The 21072-nt window shown below is 33.9% G+C and overlaps 1 protein-coding gene and 1 pseudogene across 1 annotated transcript; both read left to right on the forward strand.

Moving 5' to 3' along the window:
• The first annotated feature begins 3051 nt into the window (after positions 1 to 3051).
• LOC114387466 lies at positions 3052 to 5900 on the forward strand (annotated as a pseudogene).
• A 4905-nt stretch (positions 5901 to 10805) lies between these two features.
• Positions 10806 to 15023, forward strand: LOC114388722 (probable E3 ubiquitin-protein ligase WAVH2). The gene is made up of 3 exons (XM_028349369.1): positions 10806 to 11275; positions 11629 to 11742; positions 13312 to 15023. The coding sequence occupies exons 1-3, from the start codon at positions 11123 to 11125 to the stop codon at positions 14704 to 14706; spliced, it is 1662 nt and encodes a 553-aa protein (XP_028205170.1). The 5' UTR covers positions 10806 to 11122; the 3' UTR covers positions 14707 to 15023.
• The last annotated feature ends 6049 nt before the right edge of the window (positions 15024 to 21072 follow it).

Raw genomic sequence — 21072 nt, forward strand, 5'->3', positions numbered from 1 at the left:
ATTAAAGAATTTTAACACTATTATTAATTTTTAATTATTTCAAAAGATAATTTTAAATGTTATTTATGTTTCAATTAGGTAAGCTCTTTTTTTTCCTTGTAAAGAACATTTGTCATATAAATTTCATTGTCAGAGGTTTTGAATATGGCAAAGATTACTTTGCATCACCTTCATAAGTAGTTCATTATGAACCATAATAGGTGATTGATTATGAATCATAAATAATGATCTTATAGATTGATCTCATATTTATAATATTGTGATGTGCGTTTCACACCTTATCAGTATTTTTCTCCTTCTCCCCAGCAACCTCCACAGTTGAAAACTATTCACAAATTGCAAACTTGAGCGAATTTTCTATTTGTTCCCAAATTCCATGAAAAGGGATGACGTATGCTGTGGTTGGCCACATTAGGGTTCGTTGCTTCCCACATTTTCTAATTAAACTTGCATTGTCGACAACAAATTGCAAACTTAACTAGTTTTAGGAAAATAATGAATCTAAAAACTTAAACTGATTTGTAGGCAGAGAGCATGTTCAGAGATTGATGATTCCTTCGCAAATGTTGAAGAGTTTACTTCGACCTTTGATCGGCAATCATGGATGACGGTGATGTGGTATTCGTTGCCTCTATTCTCCTCTCGTTCTCCACGGCGTGAAAAGAAGAGAAAAAAGTTAAACGGAAATGTCAGTGCCGAAAATCGTTTCCGGCGACGGCAAACGGTTCTTCTCATCTTTCTCTTAGTCCATCCCTCACTTGCTTCTAAGAACAATGTGACAAAACTTCAAACTACTCATTCTGCATTGAGTCTCTATATATATTCTGACCCTCATGCCCCAGATTCAGATAGCTATGGCCTAGCCTATGTTGCACTTCGCTTGGCATACCTCAATGCCACTAGCACAAGGGGCTGCATCACAAAGCTGCTAAAGAAGGCCACTTCAAGCATCTTCAAAAGTGTGCCAGTGAATATGAAATGGCTATATCTGCTATTGAAACATCTTACAATGACTTGAACTCTGAGACATTCTTTGAGTTGGCTGTTGCTTCTCATAGTGCTGAGGATTATTGTCAAGCTACTTTCAAAGGATGCCATCATTGCCCTCTTGACTTCATGAACAATGCTTTAAAGGGTCTTTGTGAAATTTGTGTAGTTGTTTCTAAATTGTTCGCAGGGATCATAATCTCTCGCTTAGAATATATTTCACTTTTGCTATTATTACATGCATTGTTATAGATAACAATAATTGGGTTTTTGAGATTGCTTTTTTATTTTATTGGGTGCATGAGGTTGTTCCATATGATATGAGTACAGTCCTGAAATTTAATATGGATAAAAAGTGACATTTAAACAGCTTTTTCCTGCCATTCTCAACAATCATTATTTCAATGGTTAACTTAATAGGAAAGGAGAAAAGAAAAATAAATAACTTTTTTAAATAAATAGCCTAATCATCATGTAAAAAAATTTATACTAATTATTTGGCATGTATGATAAGTTGATTAATTGACCGTCTAAGATAATTTATCTTGGGTATGCATTGAAATTAAACAAACGAATTTTTGCCATGCGTGGATAAATTAGTGAATTATTTAAACCAAAAGGTGATTGAAAAATAATATTATTATTTTAGTTGATGTATTAGTTTTAAACGTGATTTCGTTCAACTATGTAATGGAAACTTATTATCCCAATTTTTTTGGTCTTTATATTGAAATAATATTTACATTAATAAAATAACATTTTTTTCTCTCTAGTAAACACTATAAATATTTTCTTTGTGGAGCTAACTTTTATATATTTTGATAAAGTATTGCTTAAGCATATATATTTTTTATTAGAAGTTTGAACACATAAATTAGCATTAATTAAATTTAAAATGTATGACTAAATTATAATCTCAAGTACTCTTGCACAACATTATTTTCAATATCTACATTGAGACTCATCTAAAATTAGTATTTACTCCATATGATGATCAGGTAGTATTAAATAGTCAAAATAAATAATTCTTACCGATTTACTATATATAATTTGCTACATTAATATCAATTTTACAAAATGTGAGAACAATATCACATAGAACCATTATCACTTTAATTTTACAAAATGTGAGAACAATAGTAGAACCATTATTACTTCTTATCTAAAGTAAATTTGTTTGTAAAATATATCTATTATGTTTTATTTAATAAAGTATAAGAAAAGCTTAGCTTACGAAATTAATTAAAAAAATAAATACATCTTTACTTAAATGGAACTCATTTTAAGTAACTTTCTTCTCCATCATTTTACATATATGTTTTCAACTTTACCTCTATGTTTAACTATAACCGTGTGTGTATATTGTATATTATCATCTTTTAAAAATATTGCATTTACTATTCCATTTAAATAATATATTATTTTATACCTCATAATTTTTTTTAACATTTATGTGAATGCTAGAGTGAAACTTGAAATGGAATTATCGTATAAAATAATTTAAAAAAACTTAAATATCGCATTGCAATTGAAATCAGTGTATTATTTTTGTATTATATTAATATTAATTGGAACAAAATATTTCATGATCTTTTTAAAATTATTCCTTCTTTTTTTTGACAGAATTTAAATCATTCTTTCTATTATTTTGTTCTTTTGGTTTTCTTAGATTCGTGTATATATATATATATATATATATATATATATATATATATATATATAGAAGAGTAAATATATATAGAAGAGTAAAGTGAAGTAAAAATTCAAAAGAGATTCAAGGCAAAGAGAAAATATTTCCGAGAAACTTTAAGTGAATAAAATAAGGCGTCTTTTTACAACTAAATTATTATAAGGCAGTTTGTTTTAGCATTTTATATATCAAATTGGAAAATTGATAAAAATATATAACACCTAATTTTTTTTGTTGGCTACGCAACATCTGTATAGGTTCTCTTATTTTCAAATATTTAAGACCTTATCCACAAATTCATCAGACATACAGGGCCAGATTTTAGGTTTTGAAAAAGAAAGAAAAAAAAGAAGCTTTTTTTATGTTTATAATTGATAATTACTAAAGTATTTACTATTTGCAAAAGTAATAAAGTGAGATGACAGCGTATGATTGTGTCTGAAAGTGATTAGGGTAAACTACTCAGAATGTTTTATTAAAAAAATTTCTCCTACTAAACACTCCTTAATGTCTATACAGTTATATATACAAGGAATGTGTATTAAATTTGTGAAATCAATTTCATTCAAAGCTAGTTACATTTATCAATTTTTTAAAATAATAATGTATATTAATACATGAATTGGTAAGAATCTATGATTTCCACATAGTACTGATGATCTGTCAAAAAAAAAAAACCATAGTACTGATGATCAACATGTGTGTCTGTCAATACCGCCGCCGCATTTGTCAGCCCAGTTTTCGTTTCCTGAGGCATTTCAAAGCTACAATTTCCACCGACCCAGAAAAAGGTTTGGTGAAAAATGCCAATGGGGTTCTCGTTTCAAACAAAGGAACCCCCTTAATACCCAAGAATTTGAGTTTAAAACCAAGGTCTTCGGATGATGCACTCCACAAACGCAACGCGGAGATAACGATTCACGGTCGCCCCGGCAAGCTCGAAGAAGCAAAGAAGCTGTTCGACGAAATGCCTCAACGAGACGACGTTTCTTACAACTCCATGATTGCCTTTTATTTGAAGAACAGGGACATACTTGGAGCTGAAGCAGTATTCAAGGCAATGCCACATAGAAACATTGTTGCCGAGTCTGCAATGATTGATGGTGATGTTAAAGTTGGTCGTTTGGATGATGTCCGTAACGTGTTCGACAGTATGACCCATAGCAATGCATTCTCCTGGACAAGTTTGATTTCTGGGTATTTTAGTTGTGGAAGAATTGAGGAAGCTTTGCACTTGTTTGATCAAGTGCCTGAGAGAAACGTGGTGTTCTGGACTTCAGTGGTTTTGGGTTTTGCTTGCAATGCATTGATGGATCATGCTCGGAGGTTTTTCTATCTCATGCCTGAAAAGAATATCATAGCTTGGACAGCTATGGTCAAGGCATATCTTGACAATGGCTACTTCAGTGAGGCTTATAAGCTCTTCCGTGAAATGCCTGAAAGAAATGTACGTTCTTGGAACATCATGATCTCGGGTTGCCTAAGGGTCAATAGAATGAATGAGGCTATAGGTTTGTTTGAATCGATGCCAGATAGAAATCATGTTTCGTGGACGGCTATGGTTTCAGGTTTGGCACAAAAAAAAATGATTGGGATTGCTTGGAAGTATTTTTGATCTCATGCCTTGTAAAGATATGGCTGCATGGACTGCAATGATCACTGCATGTGTTGATGATGGGCTCATGGATGAAGTTTGTGAGCTTTTCAACCTGATGCCACAGAAGAATGTTGGGAGTTGGAACACAATGATTGATGGTTATGCAAGGAATGATGACGTAGGAGAAGCCTTAAGGCTATTCGTTTTGATGCTAAGGTCTTGCTTTAGACCCAATTAAACCACTATGACTAGCGTGGTAACTTCCTGTGATGGCATGGTGGAGCTCATGCACGCTCATGCAATGGTCATACAGCTTGGGTTTGAGCACAACACATGGCTAACAAATGCTCTTATTAAACTTTATTCCAAAAGTGGGGATCTTTGCTCTGCTAGGCTTGTTTTTGAGCTACTAAAGTCAAAAGATGTAGTATCATGGACTGCCATGATAGTAGCCTACTCAAATCATGGACATGGTCACCATGCCTTGCAGGTATTCACACGCATGCTAGTATCAGGAATTAAGCCAGATGAGATCACCTTCGTGGGACTCTTATCAGCTTGTAGCCATGTTGGTCTTGTCAACCAAGGTAGAAGACTGTTTGTTTCAATCAAGGGTACATATAATTTAAATCCTAAAGCTGAGCACTATTCCTGCCTTGTAGATATTCTAGGTAGAGCAGGACTTGTGGATGAAGCAATGGATGTAGTATCCACTATCCCTCCTTCTGAGAGGGATGAAGCTGTTCTTGTGGCATTGCTTGGTGTGTGCCGTCTTCATGGGGATGTCGCAATAGCAAATTCCATTGGTGAGAATCTATTAGAGATAGAGCCATCTAGTTCAGGGGGGTATGTACTCCTAGCCAATACATATGCTACAGAGGGTCAATGGGATGAGTTTGCAAAAGGAAAAGAATGAGAGAGAGAAATGTGAAGAGAATTCCTGGATATAGTCAAATACAGATAAAAGGGAAAAATCATGTTTTTGTTGTTGGGGATAGATCTCATCCCCAGATTGAGGAAATTTACGTATTGTTGAAACAGAATCTTCAACCTTTGATGAGGGAAATGGGTTGCACACCAGAGAACTTGCTACTCGTAGATTAATCCTCAATTAATTAAAGACTAACCGGAGTTACATTAAAAGTATACTTTATTGTGCATTATTACGAGTGTCCCTGCTTAGTTCAAACTTGGTTTTTGCTATTCTCTTTATAAGTTAGGAGAATACAAAGTTTACACACAACATTTACCTTGTGAAGGTGTTTTATGTTCTTACAAAGGAAAGGAGAGTATACACAAGTAGAGTGAACTGAAAAGGGTAAAAAGTGAAAATGTTGCTTACCGTTCAGTTCCAATGTCCAAATCAAATTCAAATAAGCTATTGATTTACCCTTCTGTTCTAATCATGGGATTTCTAAAAGCTGCAGGTATGACTCTCTTTTTCTTTATGTAGTGGTCCAGATAGGAACGAAAAGATTCAGAAGTGACTCTGAAATCCAGTTGAATTATGATTAATAGACTATCAAAAGTGAGGGCGTCAAACAATTAGAAAATGCCAAAACTTGGCCTCTTGTGAGTTGTGACTTGTGAGTCTTGTGACCCATTAACAACCACCGGGAAATATGGTGCATGTATTAAGGAAAGACTATTCATGACTAAGAAAGAAGATACGAATAGAGACGGCAACATATTTGGAATAAGATTAGAAACATAAGCTCATAATGCATAATAAATAATTCAATAAAATACATAATCAATAAATTATTATCATATAAAAACTTAAGACATGATTTTTTTTAACCATCGTAATTAGGACTATGGACTCTTTTATAGAATTTCAGAATATCTCATAAATGTTATTTTGAGTTAGTTAGGAACTAATATTTAATCTAAAACTTACTTACATTTAAAATATTTCGTCCCTTTTTAAGAAGATGTTTTGTGATAATTAAATTTGAATTTTTGCTTACAATTCAATGTGTCTTGTCATCTAAGTTATACTCATTAAGTGCTGTGACATAATTTTAATCATAAAATCTTAATGAAAAAGGTTTAAAATATTTTGAGAAATTTTTTCAACAAATTCTTAAATTAAATTAAAAAAAAACAATTTATAAAATCCATAAGTTATCTGCAAATGTTGAATTAAGTTTCAAAAAGGTTCTTGTTCCTATAATCTAAGTTCAACCCCCTTATAGTTTGACCTGGTCAAACTGAACTAGTTGAACAAGCAATCAGACACATTTTTTCTTTGTAGGCTAGCAAGCAGCAAGTTTTTGAGGACACAAGGAAGCTTTCCCCTTTACCTTCTTTTGAGAAGCAAGAGAGGATCACCAATAGCTTTCCCATGTCATTCACAAAAAGAGATTCCCTTGGTGCATCATCCATCGTTTTCTGCCTCTATTATAACAACTTGCTTTGATGGAAATAAGCCTGACTTTGCATTAAAATCAGCACATTCAAGTTTAGTGATTGATAGATAACACAGGACAACTCAATACTAGCTTGTAGACATTAAATTTTAAATTATTGATTTTGTCATTTGTCTGCTTGCTATACGTCTTGCATGAAGCATGTGACGAGGAGCATCGCTACCTAACTATTCCAAATAACTTATGGACACGAGAGAAATTAATATTTGAACGTGGACACAAACTTGCTATGCGCATTGAATACGTTTGTGGTCATAATAATAATTTCTACAAGTTTGATTTCTCAACTGATTGCGTGTGGTTTAGTCTCTAGTGTATTAGTTAACTCAAAAAATCCCCTCTAGTTCGGTGAAGATCATGATCCAAAGTCCAAACCCTCCTAAATCATTGTATCATGCTAGATTTATTAATTTTCAGGTGTTGTCATGCAGAAATATAATTCTTAAAAATTGTTGCAGTTGAATTTAGATAATGTTAGTTTATTTATTCAGTATCTTACACTCCATTTTCTTAAAATATGCTTAAATTAGATTGTCCTTTTTTTTAATTACAGTTTACTCCCTTAAGATATTAATAATAGGTGCTATAATTTAATCCATTTTAATATAAACAAACTTCTTAGGGTCACTTTTTTTCTCTTCTTATGACTCTCGGCATTATCCACAATTAGTTTTGAATCTCTAACACAAACTTTATGACTTTAAAAGATGAAATGAAGATTCTGAACAAAAATTCAAAAAGGACAGTATGATTCAAAATATTGTTTCATCTACTAAGGTGTAGAAATTGATATCACAGGATTCAAAGTTAGCTGTTCCTGACCTTAAAAGTTGGAAGAAGAAAAACCTTTAAATTAAGGCTTGTTCATAATTGCTAACTACTACTCATGACAAATTTATTTACATTAAAATGGACTAAATTATTTAAAATAACAGGAGGGAGACATTTGTAATTTAAACATCTCTCAAAGGGATGGAGTATATTTTACTTTATTTATCTTGCTTTATCTAGGATGCTTATGTTTCGGGTTTTTTTGTTTAGTTATATAGATGTTTATGGTATATATCTCAATTTAAATATAGGTTAGCATTAGTATGTTTAGATGAGTGTTGATAAAATTGATTTTGAATGAAATTGATTTTATAAAATTAATTTTGATTAAAATTTATTTTGAAATGATGTAATTTTATGTTTAGATGTTTTATTATAAAATCAAGTTAAGAGTAAAATTCAGTATAAAATTTTGAATCTAATACAAAAACTACTTAAAGTTGCTTCAACCCAAAATAAATTATAAATCCAAAATCAATGAATTCTTTTCTAATATAAAACATATATGAAAATATATCTAAAATCAATTTTAAACCCAAAATCAATTTCTCCAAGTACTAAACCAAACACACATTATAGTAACCTAATATGTAGGTAATATTTGGGGCCCTCTTTTGGTATTTTGGGACACCAAAAAAGAGAAATTGGAAGGGGAAAAAAAGGTAAAAGGAGCAAAGAGGCATTTGATGGCCACCTTGGCAAGGAGTTCAAAGACGACCTATTTCTAACGCGGTTCAATCATCAATGGGACAACTCATCTTTTTTCAGATCAAAAGGAATGGAAAGAAAGCAACAACAAGCAGCATGCAAAAGCATATATGAAGCTACTACTACAGAATAATCCCCTTTTGAGTCCCCTTCTCTTTTTCATTCACAATATGCATGCTTTATATGATCAAATCAATTTTTTTACTTTGTCTTTTTTACATTGCAATTAAGAATATGAAAAAAATTCAAACCTATCCTTATTCAAACAAATGAACATTGTCGCTTATCTCTCCACATCTAATCAAATTATGATTATTTAAAATCTCATGCACAATGAATGGCTCGTAAGTCATAACAGATGAGCTAAAACCCTGGTTTGAAAATGTAATTAACTTTAGGTCCACATCCAAAATTACTCATTATCTAATTAAATACCCAATGTGACACACAAAAAATACTGTGAGAGTCTCTTAATGGGAATTTTAATCCAAATCTTTCCACTAATAAGAAGCCATTAGACATCTAACCTAAAAAGCTAAACTATATATATATATATATATATATATATATATATATATATATATCACTTATAAAAGAACAAGAATATAGAAAAGGAAAAAGAGATAAATGATGTAGCCTAACGTACAACACATTCGTTTATGAAGAAAACAAGTGGAATACAACCGATGCAAGAAAAGCATTTTGGCGCCAGCCCATTAGTCTCTCTTGCTTTGGCTACCTTTGCATTGCAAATAATATGCATATTTATTTATTATTAACATCCTAAAAGGAAAAGAGGGGGGGAAAGGGCAACGAATGGAAGCTATTATGGACCAATGGCTGAACCTTTTAAATTCAAATAAAACGGTCATTTTCCCCTCCTCTTGGAACCCTTTTGACCCTTCTCCTTTTCTCTCATTTTTTTTTTCGTTTTTTCCTCTCTCCAATGCTTTGCTTTTCAATCCTGCCAGCCAACCAAGATCTATGTTTTGACTCTTGTGAAGGCAATTTCACAAGTTTCAGTCTGGTTTTTCTTCCTGAACAAGTTGGTGTGTCATAGTGATTATAAGTTGTAACCAACGCATGCTGAAAAATGGTAGCAAAATTAAAGATACGCCTTGGTGCTGCCATGTTTAAAAGGGAAAAAGAAGAAGAAAAAAATATGTGCTCCTGTGCTAACTAGTGGACCCAATTCCCTGTGCGGAATGTGGGGTGGAATGCTTTAAATCTAATGGAAACCTGTCATCATTGAACTCATCTGATAAATTGTCATTACGTTTCACAAACGCTCACTCTAGATTTAGGGCCATAAAAATGTTATTGATAAAAGAGAGTGCAAGTATATCACACTGGATGCAAACATAAAATTTTCAAAATTATATAGTATTTTATTTTTTTCAATAAACATTAGAAATAAAGTGGAAAAAAATGGATGAAAATGAGCATGGTCCAAGTGGAGGGATCTCACTGTTGCTGTAAACAACTAGAATTCGTCAATTAGGTTGAGTGGGATGGCCCCATAATAATATCATTGTTTTTGTAAAGGGCCAAATTGGTCCTTCTCCTTCCTCCTCATTCATGCTACTCCATCAATTTCAACAACCCTTTTTTTTCTTTTTTCTGATTACTAAATGTCGTTTTAAATGCTACTAACGTTGGTGCTTGATGTTATGAATTGTAGACTAAATAATTAAGATTTGCCTTGGTCTGTTTCCCATGAATAAAGGTTACCCATAAGAGGCGATAGGATCTAAATCTATGACTTGAAATAGAAACTGCCAAACCCAAGTTGAATTTTCCTCAGAAAGCAATCAAATTACTATCTTTAACAAGTATAATGTTATTTCCATTAAATCATATATGTGTAATTCCCACACTTTCTTAAAGTAATAGTGTGTTTGGACATACATTTGTGATTCGCATATTTTTTTTTTATTTCCTGTCAATTTTAAAGAAACGTAGATGTTCTCAAAAGTTGTTTTTGCGTTAGACATGAAGAGAATATTATAAGTATGTTATCAAATATTTTATAAACATGCACTAAGCATCAAATAAAAATTTTATTCTTTTTAAATTATTTAAAACTACTCACACTTGTACATATACATGACAAAAACGTTACCAAAAGAACATCAATCCTTACGAAATATACATGTCAACAGAAAGAATAGACTAATATTATGCCACGTTTAAATAAGATTTAAGATTTGAATATTATAAATAAAAAATAATTAAAAAAATATTTTGTTATTTAATCAGATTTTTATAAAAATTAAAAATACTTCAACTTATAACATAATAAATAAATAAAAATACACATCAAAATGACCATTATCCCTCAAATAAAACTACAAAGCAAAAATTTAAAAATCCCACCTACCTTTATAAATTAGAGTATAAAATGGAAATTGTACAGGCTTGTTCATTTGAATGAAGAGGTTCATTTTTTTATTGGTAAATGTGACTGACATAGGGCCAAATATAATAATAATGATAATGTATATGGGTGAAAGTGCTTGGAAGCGATTGTGTGTAATGTACTTACGTTTATATAAGCGTGTGAGTGCTGCTGATGAAGAAAGAAAGAACACAACAACAATAATAGTGACTTAGAAAAGTAACAGCAGCGACGGCAACAGAAGCTGATCATTGCTGAATTTTGCAGAGCTCTTTGTCTCCTCTCTTCTCTCTCTCTCTCTCTCTCTCTCTCTCTCTCTCTCTGTCATCTGCCTCTCTACCTCACTTGTGGCCTCATCGCAGACACAAAATACAAAAGCTTTGAAGCTCAGAGGTTAACATAACAAACACACTAACACTACAAAGTTTGAGTCTTTGACACAAAACAACTGAGATAGCTCAGAGAAAAGAAAAGGGAGAATGGGAGAAGGAAGAAGAAGAGGGACTTCAAAGCTGAGAGAAGCAGCAAGGAAGGTGGCTGTCGCAGCAGCATATGCATGTGGCTCATTCTCAAGGAGAAAGGCTTTGCTGGATCCAGTCTCCATTGACACCTCTTGTAGTCTATCTGCCACTGTACACTTCCACTTTCCCCTTTTTTTTGTGAACACTGCATTTCTTTCTTATTTGGGTGTTTAGCATTTTGGAGAAAGATGCAAACTTTATCTGCATTTTAATTAGAATGGCCTGCAATTTTGCCAAATTGGTTTTCTTTCCCATCTCTCAAAATTGGTGTCCAATAGAAGGACCCTTTTCATTCATGGGTGTGAAATTTTGGATTTGAGAATGCTCCTTCCTATTTCGTTTTGTGATTTCCCATATGTTCTTCTCAAATCATACTTTTGATGATGAGGGTTAGGTAGTGACTTGGATTAGCTATGGATTTGTTGTGGTTATTGATGTCATTGCTGTTTTGCTTGTGTTTGCAGGCCTCAAATTCCTCATTTTTGTCCCCATCAACAACAAAAAATTCTTCAGAGGAGGTAATGGAAGAAACATATTCTTGTATCACTACCAATATCAACAATGAGCTTCATAGTAAGGTAATCCACTTTTAGCTCCTTAAACCACCACAAGACTTTTTATTTTTCTTGGTTGGTAAATTAATTAATTAATAATTATTACATTTGTGATTCTACAGAGGTAGGTAACTTGGTGATGTATTAATATTAATATTTTTATTTTTAATAAATCCAGAGGTTTAAGACTAAAGTAAACTATTCACTTTCTAGCTACTTCTCATTACATTCCCTACTAAAAGTATATCTGAGCTATTTTTCACATTTTGGTACTTAATTCTTTCTCGGTTTTTCTATCTTTGCATTCTATTATTACTTTCAAATACTTTGGAATCCAAGGGGCCTCAAAGTTTGATCTTATGGGATGTTTTTCTTTTTTTTTCTTCTTTTTTTTAATTGATGCTCAATTTTCCTTTTTAACTACCTACCCTTTTGCTTTATTATTTTCCTCGTCCTGTGATTTGGCCGGATGGTGTTAGAGCATTTATTTTGGTACTGAAATATATATAGAATAGCAAAGGTGGTGTATAGAGGATACTGGCATGTGAATGCCCCTGCACATGGCACATTAGTGAAGCCAAGAATCAATTCATTTAATGCAGACCCCACGTTGGGAAGTTTCACCTGCCACAACATGCATGATCATACTTTTCCTTCTATTGTCGTGAAAACCTCTCTGGACAAGTTATATATGGCTATACACATGTCCTTTATCCAATAGCTTCCTAATGAAGGGAGTTAACTTTTGTGATGCACACAATCCATTGAGTGTGGAATCTCATTTTTTTTATTTTCTGACCTAAAGTTTCACTGTATCTGTCTCTACTTTAGTCAGTTGGTAAAAAGTGAGATAAGCATGATTAAATCATGCATTTTTTGTATGAATGTTGGCATAAAAATTAACCACCTGAGTGATAAGATTCGACAAATATTATGTATTTTCTTTCCATCTTCATCTGGTTTTATCTCAACTTTGTCTGTATGCCACTTTCTTTTCATTGAGAAGTGCCTCTTCAAATAAACTATTAGTTGGTCAATACTCTTGGTTTTTTGTTCCAATATATTGCTATTTTGAAAAGAGTTTAATTTTGATGCATTATCAGTGTAAATATTTTTTATATATTCTCAACTAATTAGAAATCATCCTAGAATTTTAAAATAATTAATATAAAAGTCAATAATGTTTTCATAAATGCAATCTACATTTTACATTGTTAGTACATTTTAATTAATTCCTTTTGAAAATGAAATAGAGTGTTTGAGATCACTTTGAAATTATGGGAGTTATTCTTTTCTTCTCTTGGTAATGTTCACTGCCATGTAAGTACATACATCTATACGACTAGAAGCTTCTAACTAACAAACAAGCAAAAACTAAGCATGGTTTGTTTTGTGGCAGTATAACATTCATTTTATTGATTCATTTATTCCAGAATCAAATCTCTTTTAAGTCCGGTCACTTTGTTAACACTTGTTTTTCTTTGTCATGATTATGAATGTATACTTGTATTTTTTCATACTATTCATGAATGTATACTTCTTCCTTTGTAGCCTGTTTGTTTAACTCACATGCTATGTTTTACTTGTTTGCAGAATTTGTGTGCAATATGTTTAGATCCTCTGAGTTACCAAAGCAAGGGCAGCAGTCCAGGCCAAGCTATATTCACTGCTCAGTGCTCTCACGCATTCCATTTTGCCTGCATCTCTTCCAATGTCCGCCATGGTAGTGTCACTTGCCCCATTTGCCGTGCCCATTGGACCCAGCTCCCACGCAACCTAAACAACAACCTTGGTCCTTTCACTTCTAGTAACCAAAGTGACCCCATTCTTCGAATCCTCGATGATTCTATTGCTACCTTCCGTGTTCATCGCCGTTCTCTCTTGCGCTCTGCGCGTTATGATGACGATGATCCTGTTGAGCCTGATGAAACACATGAGAGTCCAAAGCTGGGTTTCTCTCTTGTGCCTATTCCACCAAATGCACCAACCGGTTACCATCCAGCTTTGCAAGTGACTAAACATGCCTCATGTCCTTGCCATCTATCCCTTCATCCTCTATCTTGCAGTTCCTCATCACTGTTACAATCTCCGCCCATGCAAACACCTTATATCATGTGTCCCTCTTCCAATAGAGCTTATCTCTCTGTGAAACTGACCCATGAACGTGCCACTGACTTGGTCTTGGTTGCCAGTCCCAATGGACCACACTTAAGGCTTCTCAAACAAGCAATGGCTCTTGTGGTTTTCTCCCTCAGACACATAGACCGCTTGGCCATTGTCACATACTCCTCAGCCGCAGCTCGTGTCTTTCCCTTAAGACGCATGACATCCTATGGAAAGCGCACCGCCCTTCAAGTCATCGACCGTTTGTTCTACATGGGGCAATCGGATCCAGTTGAAGGGTTGAAGAAAGGTATCAAGATACTTGAAGACCGCGTGCACAAGAACCCGGAGTCATGTATCCTGCACTTATCAGATAATCCTACAAGACCATACCATGCAGTAAACATGGAACTGCCATCTACACCAATTCATAGATTTCATGTGGGGTTTGGCTTTGGCACTTCTAGTGGATTTGTTATACAAGAGTTTGAGGAGTTCTTGGCAAAGATGCTGGGAGGCATTGTGCGCGAAATCCAGCTGAGAATATGTGGGGCTGGGGAGGAAGTTGGCAGTGGCAGAGTCATAAGAATAGGAGAGATAAGAGGTGGAAAAGAAAGAAGGATTCTGTTGGACCTTGGTGATTTCACTCATGTGTATGTGGAATATAGCTACATTGAAGGGGAAATTGATGAATGTGTTAGGAGGACAGGGGAAACTGTTGTAGGTGTTGGAGAACATAAAGATGATGTTTTAGAAAATGGTGAGGAAACAGTGAGGGATATGAACACAGGTGGTGGTAGGAGTAGCAGTGTTGAAAGCTGGGACTTTCATGATCCTTACATGGCCAGAAGATGGGCCAAGCATTTGCATGGTTATAGACTTTGAAATTGCAACCATTATTTTACATAGACCAATGCATTTCTGAGGCTATTTTGGTCAAGGCCATCCCTGCTGTCTTCAATTTTTAGCTAGACCTGCAATCGTATAGAATTTGAAAAAATAGACAATACACAAGATTATTTCTTCACACAACCAAGAAAAGAAGGAAAAAGAAAAAGGCACTGTAAATGATTTTTCTTTCAAAAAACTTTGGCCAGGGTCCCCATCAGACATATTCTCAATCTGATAATATTGCAATTAAATTTCTTAATAGCAAAGCTTAAGTCTCACTTGTTTATTTAATATAGTTTTTTTTTAGCATATTTACAAACCCTCAAGATTTTGCAAATATTCAAGTGTATTTGTTTATTTCTTAAATACAGTAGAAACTTCCAATTCAGTAGGAAGTTTGTGCAATCTTTTTGTGGAGGGAATCCACCAAAGAGAAGAAGTGGTGGTGCTCAAGTTGCTTCTTTCAGCCTATTGGAGTTTAGTGGTAAACAAGATAGTTCAAGCTCAATCCATTGTTAAGGTTAAAATAATTGCACTAAAAATTGTCAACGGAAAACTTGAGAGGGGGGGAGTTGCAGAGTGAGAATGAATAAAAGTAAAGAAAAACGTAAGTATTACACCTCAGCCCAGTCATGGCATGAACGAGGTTTTGTTTTTAAAAAAGTGTTTCGCAGGAAGAATCACAAGGTTCTTTAGACACTTGTTCACCAATGGATGTGTTTGTTAGGAAAAACTAGATGAAAATGAAAGTTCAAAGGAAAATTCTTTGCCATTCAGTGGTCATTTAGTGTTGATAATAACCTTGTAGTTAATGATTTAGTGCTGTTAATTCATTTGCAAGGACCAATTTGAGAAAAGAGTTTTTTTTTAAGAATCAAAACATTAATAGAAGAACATTGGCAAAGCCACAAGGAGTGACCAGACCAACACAACAAAACAGATCATGTAGAAGTTGTAACATATAGACGACCCCTTGCCCAAGCCCAATCCCAACCATAAAATTTTAGAGAGCCATGTGCGTTTACCATAGTCGAGTTAAACCATAAAAGATTAATGAGAAAAAGAGTTTAAGTTCTAGAAATTGGAGAAAATGCAATAGACGATGTGGCATATCTACTTACGAATCAAGCTCCTCATATCTAGTAGAATTGATTATTTTATTGGTAAATTTGAATATTTGAAATTCAACCAAGAATTGGAAGTGAATTGATGAATGATATTTTGATGTGCGGAAATGCTATGGATACAACTTCAGCATTATGTTAAGTTAGTAACTAACTGCCCAACTACCTAACCACCAAGGATAGAGTAGGAAATAAAAAATAGTAATGTGCAGAAAATGAACATACAGAAAATTACACACTGTATTAAGTCCCCCCCCCCCCCCCCCCCTCTTCCCAAGGAACCTTTGTCCTCCTGAGTAGCTTCTTTTAGAGGTAAATTCAACTACTTGACAAGAATTTTGGTAGCAAGCTTGTTACCCTTTTACCTTTATATAGCTTCTAACATCTTAAGGCACTGTAGCTTCAGTCATATGTAGTGGAATGTCATGAACAACAGCTGAGAAAGGCTGATGGCCTCGCTTCATTTGAGATACATGGAAAGCATCAAGTATTTTGGCTACAGCCGTGGCCGGTAAGGGAATTTTGTAAGCACCCGGCCAAATCTTATCTATGAGACAATGATTTTATAGGAACCATAGAATCTTGGGTGTTTACTGTGATATGCATACATGGTTGTAGTTTCATATACACCACCCAATCATCCACTTGAAACTTCCTGTATATTCGATTATTGTTATTTGTTAGCTTGTTCCAACATTCTATTTTGAGCTTCTGTCAAATGAAGGTAGAACGTGAAGGTTGAAAACTTGATCAAGGTGTTTTTACTTGTGAAGTAGTAAAGAGGTGTGTGCCAATGCCCTGAAATGTGTTTCCTTACTAAGTCTATCTATTTACCACAAGATAGCTAGCCTTTAATAAAATCCATAGAAACAAACTGCTATACCTTGGCCGTACCCTTCTAAAATAGTAAGACTGGACATCCCTGGCCATACCCTTTTAAAAAAATTGAGATTAATTTCAACTGCTATAAAGTAGTGTCTCTACCTTAATGGCCCCCTACTGGTGAATCAAGAATCCATTGCAAGAATAGTTTCCTTAAGGATGTGTTTTGGCCCACAAGTTTTCCCTTTCTATGTAGCTATAGTGAGCATGGAGCCATGGATGTTAGGATTAACCTACAATTCTGAAATCAGCTTTAATTTACCATGTCAGGATTCGTGGTCCAACAAGTCACCAGCTCATCATATTAGTCTGTCCTCACAGCTGTTAAAGCCATAAGCACCAAGGCATGACTGTGCACTCTTGACAAGACATCTACTTCTGCTATCTTATTTTCCTGGCCTTCATTATAGGGAATTTCAAAGTTGTCTCCATTAGCTTTGCTAACCAATCCTGCTGAGAGGGACTGGAAACTCGCTATTCTATCAAATGTTTGAGTGCATGTTTGGATTTACGTTGAATTATCCAAAATCTATTTGAAATACTAATTAAAATGATTTTAGGTAAATATTTTTGTTTGGTCCCACATTTAAAGAATTGATGTTCAGCTTAGAATTGGTTTTAAGTCGAAATAATTTTAGGCATTAGATAAAAAAAATTATATTAAATTTTACTATTTATTGTTGGAATAAAATATTAAACATGAATCACTTTTATTTTGAATTGAGAAAAATCAAGAATTCTCATTATTTTTTAGATTCATAGAGCCAATTCAATTCATCAGGATTTTTCATTCATATTTTTTTTATCAAAAAAGTTTTATAAAAATTCTTAGACTCCCGAATTTGGAGTATACAACTTTCAAGCAATTCACAGTATTCAAGAAAATCAAACTTGCAAACACTAATCCAACTGAGACTCTTTTGGTCAATTTTGATAATAAAGTGCCTATCAGGAGATAAGGACTTCACTTCTGAACAGCGAATTAGATTGCCAAAAGCTCTCGTTCATAGGTAAATATTTTTGTTTGGTCCCACATTTAAGAATTGATGTTCAGCTTAGAATTGGTTTTAAGTCGAAATAATTTTAGGCGTTAGATAAAAAAAATTATATTAAATTTTACTAATTAGTAATAACTTATTCTTGGAATCAAATACTAAACATGAATCACTTTTCTTTTGAATTTAGAAAAATCAAGAATTCTCATTATTTTTTAGACTCATGGAGCCAATTCAATTCAGCAGAATTTTTCATTCATTTTTTTTTTATCAAAAGAGTTTTATAAAAACTCTTAGACTCCCGAATTTGGAGTTTACAACTTTCAAGCAATTCACAGGAATCAAGAAAATCAAACTTGCAAACACTAATCCAACTGAGACTCTTTTGGTCAATTTTGATAATAAAGTGCCTATCAGGAGATAAGGACTTTATAGGCTGATATAGCCTGATTTCAATTGCTAATATAGAAAATAGGATGACTATCTTGCATAGGAACTGCTCAAATGCCAAAATCTGAAGCATCAATTTCAATGATTGAAGTTTTATTGAAATCTGGTAAGGCCAGAACTGGTGCAGAACAAAGAACCTTCATGTCAAAAAGCTACATGCGCTCTTTTAGACCATAAAAACTTATCCTTCTTTAGCATGCCAGTCACGGTTTCGTAATTTTATCATAAGTCATAACCTTGCATAAACCGTTGATAATAATAATAATATGAAAGTCCTATGAATCCTTGTAGTAACAGCTGCTTCAAGGTGCTGGGGGTTAGCCAATTCATGGCTGCAAATACTTTAGAATTTGATGGATCTGTAGAAACCCCTTCAGCAGATATGATGTGCCCCAAATATTTTTACCTTGGAAGTTGGGAAAAAGCATTTGCTCCTTTTGACAAACAATGAATGAATTCTGAGCAGTTCCAACACCACTTGAGGTGATGTACATATTCTTCAAGCACTATAGATTAGTATGTCATAAAAAAGACAAGCACAAATTTCCTTAAGTATGGTATGAATATATCATTCGTGAGAGCTTGGAATGAAGGAGCAGTGGTAACCCCAAAAGCATTATCAAGAACTCACTGTGCCCTCCATGGTTCTTAAAGATTGTCTTGTACACATTATCCTTGTGCATTCTTAATTGGTGGTAACCACTGTGACACCTTCTACCCCAACATACATATACTTAAGAAAAACATATAAAAATTCGAAATTTAATTAAATCAATTTTATTCAAATCTCTTAAACAAATTCACGTGGGTAAAAGGGTTACATTTACTTCACTGTTATCAAATAAAACTTATTAAAAACATCTCTGGCTCAAAACAAGTCTGTCCAAAACTCTAAAGAATGAACTAAAGCCTTAACATGTGAAACAAAATGATAAAAATTACATGTCCAGAACTTCATGCAACTAATATAGAACCCCATGTCTCAATCTCACATCCTATCAGAGCATTATGTTCTAGCATCCTCTAGCATGAGGTTCTTCATAGTCATCCACCTAACTATCTGCTTCCACGAACACAAAGTTGAAGATCATCACAGGATCCAAACACAAACAGCACACAGAGATTGAGTTATCACATTCCTAACTAATAAAGAGAAACGAGACAACATAGATATACATATCATATAAATAAAATACAGCTTACTTTAACACAACTCATGTCATTCTATCACTTATCGCGTAACATCACATCTCAACACTACACGTCTCACACATTTTTGCATAATTCATATACTCAAGGATTAAAACACAATATCACTCAACTAATCAATATCGATCAATACACAAGCGTTATGCAACACAAATATATTAAGACTCAATCTTATATGCAATGTGATACCATGTCAGTGAAAAACCTCGTCGGGCGCCTAGGAATACATGACAAGACAGACCACACTGATAAGTCAAGTCACTCTCACTAAGTAAAATCATAGGAAGACCAGTCGGGGTCACTCTATTTTGCTAAAACGCTCCAACCATATGGGATTAGCATAGATTTCAAGAAACATTCAAACCGAGTGTATTTACCCCCAAGGCCTAGACTCTGAAGAGTCCATTAGGGTCTCTCCCTCCTAATTCAGGTCCAACCCAGAAAACATTTTAACACGCAGACTCTATCTATGAACTGTACAAAACACATGACTCCTCAATTGTTCTCAAAATAATTTTATTTCGTCATGCCTCAAAGTGATTCAACTCGTCAAATTCCCACAATGGATCTCATCACAATACTCGTTGTGCATTAACTTGTCGTCTTTAAAGGATCTCATAGTCATGTGATTGTACGGTTCATAGCTCACAGCTCAATGCACACAACATCTCAATACACATATGTGATCTCAAAATTTAACATAGACTCAACTTGTCACTTACATATAGTTCATCACATTTCCATAATCTTAAGACAACACATTATCACACCTCAGACATTATATACATGTCACACAATAGTAATATTAATATGTTATGCTCATATGATTAAACCTCTCAAACAATTTCGCTTAATCATATCGAAATCAAAGGAATCAAAATCATAGGTCAAAAACATGAAAACACTGAGAGCATTCAATTTTATCAATCAATTCGCATCAGAACATCAATTGGCATGTCTAACACAATATTCTTGTAATTATAATCATAAAGGAAGAATCACAATACAGTAAACATCTCAAAATAAATCTCAATTTGATCCTCTAAGAATCCTTACACATATTCATTCTAATCTCAATTGCGATAAACTTATCACTTACCTCTAAGCAGGCTCACGTGTGTAGTTCAGTAGTAATAGCGGCATCTCTAGCGGTTTCCAAAGATTCCTCAAGTTTTTTCTCTGATTTTTTTGCTTGGTTTCCAAGCGTTAAAGAGAAGGAGAAGGATTGAAGCCTCCATTTTACTGTCTCCATGAAAGGGATATTTCTCTCACCATAGATATTATTTAACAAATTCCAATGGTGAGGATGTGTGAAAATGATTTCCGTATCCGGTGTTCAAATTGCATGATGATCCAACGGTTAACGAGTCTGAGATCGTAGTTTTAATGAGATGGGTTTGGGTGTATGCAGGGAAAAGATAACTGCGTGCTAGGGACATTTCTCACACCATAGACATTATTTCGTAAACCCCATGTGGATGTTTGAAAATGAGTTATGAACCTCATGTTCAAATTTCATGATGATCCAACGGTTAAGGAGTCGGGATCATAGTTTTAATAGGACAGGTTTGAGCGTATGCAGAAAAAAAAAAGGGTTTTGGAAGAGGGAGAAGGGAAAATGAATTTGAGAGAAAAGAGAACTTAAAAACCCTATTCTAAATGTAAAAACTGACCTAATATATCTCTATTTATAGCTAAGA

The sequence above is a fragment of the Glycine soja genome, chromosome 15 (genome assembly GCF_004193775.1).
Source record: "Glycine soja cultivar W05 chromosome 15, ASM419377v2, whole genome shotgun sequence".
NCBI lineage: Eukaryota > Viridiplantae > Streptophyta > Magnoliopsida > Fabales > Fabaceae > Glycine > Glycine soja.

Excerpts from the sequence above, each read along its gene's own strand:
- LOC114388722 (XM_028349369.1), top strand. The coding sequence starts at position 11,123 with ATGGGAGAAGGAAGAAGAAGAGGGACTTCAAAGCTGAGAGAAGCAGCA. Across the intron at positions 11,276-11,628 it reads CTTGTAGTCTATCTGCCACT|GCCTCAAATTCCTCATTTTT; the intron begins GTACACTTCCAC and ends TTGTGTTTGCAG. Across the intron at positions 11,743-13,311 it reads ACAATGAGCTTCATAGTAAG|AATTTGTGTGCAATATGTTT; the intron begins GTAATCCACTTT and ends ACTTGTTTGCAG.